Genomic DNA, 5915 nt, shown 5'->3' with positions numbered 1-5915 from the left:
ATGAGGACGAGGACTCGGGCAGCGAGGAGAGCCTGGTGGACTCGGACTCAGACCCGGAGGAGAAAGGTGCGTGCGCCTGGGCTGGCGCGGGCGCCTGGGGCGGGGCTTCCCGTCACCGCCAAACCCAGGGCTGCAAGACCCTGAGCGGACACTCCTGGAGTGGGGACAGGCCCCCGAGTCCTCAGATCTCAGAGACAGTGGGGATCTGACGGAGATGCACGGGTCCCAGCCTGGGCGGGGGAAGGAGTCGGACTGGGAGCACCTAGTGGGCTCAGAGGGGTGCCCGGACCCCCACACAGCCTCGCATTTCGGGGGCTGCTCTTTAAATGTGCGGCCCCATCTGGCAGCACCTACCCATTGTGGAATCTGTTGTTTCCTCCAGCCTCTGGTCACCGCCTGGTTGAGGCTGATGGGAGGGGGGCGCGGGGGGTGGCGGGGAAGGCCCAGGCCCAGGCCCTTGGCCCCGGCGCTGGGTCAGGCCCGTCTCTGTCCCACAGAGGTGAACTTCCAGGCCGACCTGGCTGACCTGACCTGCGAGATCGAGATCAAGCAGAAGCTGATCGACGAGCTCGAGAACAGCCAGCGGCGGCTGCAGACCCTCAAGCACCAGTACGAGGAGAAGCTGATTCTGCTGCAAAACAAGATCCGCGACACGCAGCTGGAGCGCGACCGCGTGCTGCAGAACCTGAGTGAGGCCCCGCCCCCGCCCGCCGGCCCCGCCCCATCACCCAGGCCCCGCCCCCTCTGCAAAGCTCCGCCCATCCACCGGCTCCCCGCTCCTCCCTGGATTTACCTGATGGGGCTTCTGACCCTTAGATGGTGCCTTGTGATCCAGTCAAACAGTTCTCACGTCTGACCCTGGTTCCCTGCCATCGTTTAACGATTACGGTTTTTAGTGTCATCCTGCGCATCAGAATCCCTCATGTCCCCCAGCACACGAACGTGACGCTTGCTCCTCAGCCTCTTTTCCTACGTTCAGTTCCTTGGGCATTTTCCTTTGGACCTATTTGCAAAGGTCTCGCCCACCTTCTATCCTCCCCTCCCTGCTGTGTAGCCCGTTCGTTCATTTGTTCGCTCACTCACTCATTCAGCAAACATCTTTTGAATAAGTGCATCTTACGGAGCAGGTGCAACAGGTGCGACAGGTACTGGGGAGGGCGAGACCCCTGTGATCGTGGAGCGCGTGCTCGGGTGGGGAGACAGATGGGAGTAAGAAAAACGTGCAGAGTCCGTACCGTGTCAGATGGTGATCAGCGCTACGGGAAAATATGGCAGGGAAGGACGGGGGGTCTGGGTTGGAGTCAGTCCTGGAAGACTTCACCGAGAAGGTGGCATTTGCGTGCAGGGGAAGGGGGTGAGACGGCCGAGCGGAATGACTGCAGGGAAGGGCATTCTGCGCTGAGGGGACAGGCGATGCCAGGCCGTGAGGCAGGTGTGTGCCTGCCGTTTTGGTGGAATGAGGGGCCAGATGGCCGGAGCGCGGAGCGAGGGGACAGAAATGAGAGATCAAAGTGGGAGGTCATGTCAGTCATGATGAAGACATTGCCCGGCCCCCTGGGCACACAGGAAGTGGTGGACCTTTGAGAGAGGGACGAGATGCAGCTTTTCACAGCGTTTTGAAAAGGTTGCTCTGGCCGCTGTGTCGGGGAGCAAACTTGTCAGCTTGAGACCAGTTAGGACGCTGGTGAGGGTCCCGGCGAAAGGCGCTCGGACTGGAGGACGTGAGAGCTGAGAGGTTCCGGGTGTATTTCGAAGGGACAGACAGAGGCTTTGTTGATTGATTGGGTGAGAGGTAAGGGAGGAGAGCCACGGATGCCGTGGGGGGCTGAGGCGGGGCAGGCTGCAGGGGCCACGTGGGTTTTGTGAAGTCCAAGGTGGCTGTAGACATCAGGCAGAGAGGCTGCTCTAGCCCATGGCACTCTGTCTCCCCGCACCAGCTCTTCCCCGTCCCCCTGGCTCAGTCCTTTCCTCCGATCCTGGGTCAGAACCGAGCCAGTGTAAAGGCCCTCGGAACCCTCCCAGGAAGCTGGTGGTCGGGGCGGGGCTCAGAGATCTCAGATGAAAACACCCCCCAAAGTCCACAGAATGCAAGCTGGAAGGGGCTTGGACGTCTCCTCTGACCCCCTCGATGTTTAAATCCAGAAGGGGTGCGGAGAGGGTGTGGCCCCCAAGGTCAAGCAGTGAGGCATGGACCCAAGCCCTGCGCCCCTCCCCTGGGAGCCCACGGGCCATGGGGACGCGGCCCCAACAGCTGCCGCTCCCTCGCTGCCCGCAGGCACCATGGAGTGCTACACGGAGGAGAAGGCCAACAAGATCAAGGCCGACTACGAGAAGAGGCTGCAGGAGATGCACCGGGACCTGCAGAAGCTGCAGGCCGCCCAGAAGGAGCACGCGCGGCTGCTCAGGAACCAGACGCGCTACGAGAGGGAGCTGAAGAAGCTGCAGGCCGAGGTGGCCGAGATGAAGAAGGCCAAGGTAGGGCCCGGGGCGGCCGCAGGGCGTCGTCCGAGAGGCCGCTTGCCGCCGTACGGCCACTGCTGTCCGTGTGGATCGGCACACGGCGCCGCCTGGTGCAGCCCTGGCCTGGGGTGCTTGTCCAGGGCGAAACCACCTTCCTTCAGGAGAGGGGCGGGCGAAGGTCTCCAGGGGACCCCGCTCGACACTGCCCGGTGAGAGGCGCCCTCACTGCTGCCAGTGCCCCAAGGACCGTTGACCCTCAAGCGACCTCAAACGACACGGGTGTGACCTGTGACCCCTCACGCACAGACTGTTTTCAGTGAATACTGCAAACGTGTTTTTCTTCCCAATAACTTAATACCGTCTTCTTGTCTCCAGCTCACTTTACTGTAGAATACGGTATACGATTTACATAACACACAAAATATGTGTTAACCAACTGTGGGCAGTTACGTTTCTGGGGAGTCAGAAGTTGCATGTGGGTTTTTGTCTGCACGGGGGGTCAGCTCCCCGGGGGTCACCTGTGGTATGTGAGGCTTCTCGTTTGTGCAGCCTCTGTCTGTGGTACTAATACCGTACATAGTAGCATCATAATAGTATTTTACTAATTATATTTACTTGGCTGTCTGCCTTGAAGTCAGTTTTCCTCCTGAGCTCACTTTCTTGTTCATAAAACGGGAGTGATATTGCCCTTCTCGTGTGATTGTCACGAGGCCAGGGCCTGGCGTGTAGTATGGCCTCGATAAACGCTGCTGATGTCACTGTCATTACTATGAGCCTAGCCCGGGACCTGCCCAGACCCCCACCTCCGCCCGGGCCCCAGCCCGGCTGTCAGGAGAGAGTCCAGGCCAGGTCACTTGCCTCTAGCACCCTGGCCTGGTCTTAGGATGGCCAGACCCAGGATTGTGGCTTTGTGTGTGGGCCACCGGGGACTGTGATGTTCGGGGCAGTGGGGTCCAGGGCTGGACCGCAGCATGGCCTCCCCTGCAGGGCTGGGCTGGCGGTAAGGGCACTCCTTTCAGCCAGTCACCAGGACAGGGGCAGACTCCTGGCCTAGACCCTCCGGCCAGCGTCCTTGGAGCGGCCCCTCCCTGCAGGGTGCGGGCCACCTGCCCAGCCCCGTCCCAGCTCTGCCCATCCGCTCGTCCAGGTGGCCCTGATGAAGCAGATGCGTGAAGAGCAGCAGCGACGGCGGCTGCTGGAGACCAAGAGGAGCCGAGAGATCGCACAGCTCAGGAAGGAGCAGCGGCGGCAGGAGGTGAGGGGACCCCGGACGCCCAAGGCCTCGCCCGAGCCCCGCGCGCCCAGCGTCCCCCAGGCCTGGCGGCGCCCCCCACCCAGCGGCTCAGCTCCCGCTGAGCTGCGTGGTGACAGTCGTGCTGGGGGTGGAGCGCGGCCAAGCTCAGACCCCCGCCGGCTCCCAGTCCAGGCCTGTGTCGTTCTGAGGAGGATGTGGCCCCAGCCAGGGGCAGGGACTTGCCGAGGTCACCGGCGAACGGAGCTGGGACTGAGCAGCTTCTAGCCGAGCCCCCGGGTCCAGGGGAAGGGAGGCCCAGAGACTCGCTCTTAGGGACAGAGGGGCTCACCACGACCTCACTTTGGGGCCCACTTTGTCAGGCTGCACCCCCACAGCCAGCCCTGAGCATGCCCCCCCCCCACCCCGCAGTTTCAGATCCGAGCTCTGGAGTCCCAGAAGCGGCAGCAGGAGCTGGTCCTGAGGAGGAAGACTCAGGAGGTGAGCGAGGCCCTCCCCACGCAGCCGCCCCCAGTCCTGCCGGTGCGGGGCGGGGCCCCCACGTGGCCCTGCCCTCCTTTCTCAGGCCGACAGGTGCCACCCTGGGGTGACACCTATCAGAGCCCGAGAGGTTCACTTTCCAAACAAGGTGGGGGTCCCCTCTTCCGTGTTCAAACACGGGCCCCTTGACCCTCTCTCAGTCCGGGACTGCATGGCCCCTGTGATGCCGCGCCCAGCACCCCCGATCTGGGCATCGTGCAGGCTCTGGGCACCCGCTCACTGGCTCCCTCTTTCCTTGGCCCACAGGTTTCTGCACTGAGGCGCCTGGCCAAGCCCATGTCTGAGCGGGCGGCGGGGCGCGTGGGCCTGAAGCCGCCCATGCTGGACTCGGGGGCCGAAGTATCGGCCAGTACCACCTCGTCAGAGGCCGAGTCGGGGGCCCGCTCCGTCTCAAGCATCGTGCGCCAGTGGAACCGCAAAATCAACCACTTCCTGGGGGACCCCCCCGCGTCCGCTGGCCACGGCGCCCGCCCTGCCAGGTGAGGCGGTCCGGCGGTGCCCAGGGCTGTCGCTCTGGGCGGGCGGGGGCGGGGGGCGAGGTCTGTGCAGGGGCAGTCTGAGAGTGGTCCCACCCCATTCTTTGACTCCATCTCCAGAAAGAAGTTCCAGAAGAAGGGGGCCAGCCAGAGCTTCAGCAAGGCCGCGCGGCTGAAGTGGCAGTCCCTGGAGAGAAGGGTCGTGGACATCGTCATGCAGAGGATGACCATCGTCAACCTGGAGGCCGACATGGAGCGGCTCATCAAGGTGGGCTGCACCCCGGCCCCAAGCCGCTTCCCGCCCTCCCCGTGCCCGCCCCTGCTCCTCGCGCCCGCTCCGGAGTCCAAGTGGCTGGCTGGGGGAGAGCCGTGGGCAGGCTGGACAGCGCCCTGAGCCCTCTCCGCCCCCCAGAAAAGGGAGGAGCTGTTCGTCCTGCAGGAGGCGCTGTGCAGGAAGCGGGACCGGCTGCAGGCAGAGAGCCCCGAGGAGGAGAAGGGGCTGCAGGAGCTGGCGGAGGAGATCGAGGCGCTGGCGGCCAACGTCGACTACATAAACGACAGCATCTCCGACTGCCAGGCCACCATCGTGCAGCTGGAGGAGACCAAGGTGCCCACCGGGCGGAGGCCAGAGGGGTGGGGGGTGGGGGTGGGGGTGGGCGCAGTCCCGGTGACAGGGGTCTCTGCCTCCCGGCCCCAGGAGGAGCTGGACTCCACGGACACGTCCGTGGTCATCAGCTCCTGCTCCCTGGCCGAAGCCCGCCTCCTGCTGGACAACTTCCTCAAGGCATCCATCGACAAGGTGGGTGCTGCTTGGCTCCCGGGCGGGGGCCCCGGGCACAGCTGCCTCTGCGATTGACAGGCCTGGCTCCTCCGGCCCGCGTCACCGACAGGCTCAGGCAAGCCGCCGCACCTCCCAGCCCCCGGTTCCCGGTGGAAAGCCAGGCGATGGCATAGCAAGCCCGTGGCTTGCTGTGTGGCTTTCACGAGGGGACGCATGGGAGGGGCTCGGCCTGACGCCTGGCTCACAGTGGGGCCTCCATTACAGGTGACCCTAGGCACTGGCCCAGGCCCGTCCAGAGCAGGGCAAGGCCTGAATCCGCAGCAGGTGGAGGCAGAGTGTGTGTGTGTGTGCACGCGCGCGTGTGTGTGTGCGCACAGGCACGCCTGCGCTGGGGTGGACAGTGAGA

At 64.2% G+C, this 5915-nt stretch overlaps 1 protein-coding gene across 1 annotated transcript in view; it reads left to right on the top strand.

The window, feature by feature from the left end:
• Positions 1-5915, top strand: part of KIF21B (kinesin family member 21B) — a 37429-nt gene that overhangs the window by 7526 nt on the left and 23988 nt on the right. Inside the window, exons 11-20 of the mRNA XM_023534767.1 lie at positions 6-66; positions 498-689; positions 2276-2475; positions 3608-3715; positions 4124-4192; positions 4499-4731; positions 4849-4996; positions 5141-5335; positions 5426-5527; positions 5774-5909. Coding sequence (XP_023390535.1) covers positions 6-66; positions 498-689; positions 2276-2475; positions 3608-3715; positions 4124-4192; positions 4499-4731; positions 4849-4996; positions 5141-5335; positions 5426-5527; positions 5774-5909 — 1444 coding nt within the window. The remainder of the gene's footprint in view (positions 1-5; positions 67-497; positions 690-2275; positions 2476-3607; positions 3716-4123; positions 4193-4498; positions 4732-4848; positions 4997-5140; positions 5336-5425; positions 5528-5773; positions 5910-5915) is intronic.

The sequence above is a fragment of the Pteropus vampyrus genome, unplaced genomic scaffold, assembly GCF_000151845.1.
Source record: "Pteropus vampyrus isolate Shadow unplaced genomic scaffold, Pvam_2.0 Scaffold131, whole genome shotgun sequence".
In the NCBI taxonomy this organism is placed as follows: domain Eukaryota; kingdom Metazoa; phylum Chordata; class Mammalia; order Chiroptera; family Pteropodidae; genus Pteropus; species Pteropus vampyrus.
This window is presented reverse-complemented; position numbering and strand designations above follow the sequence as displayed.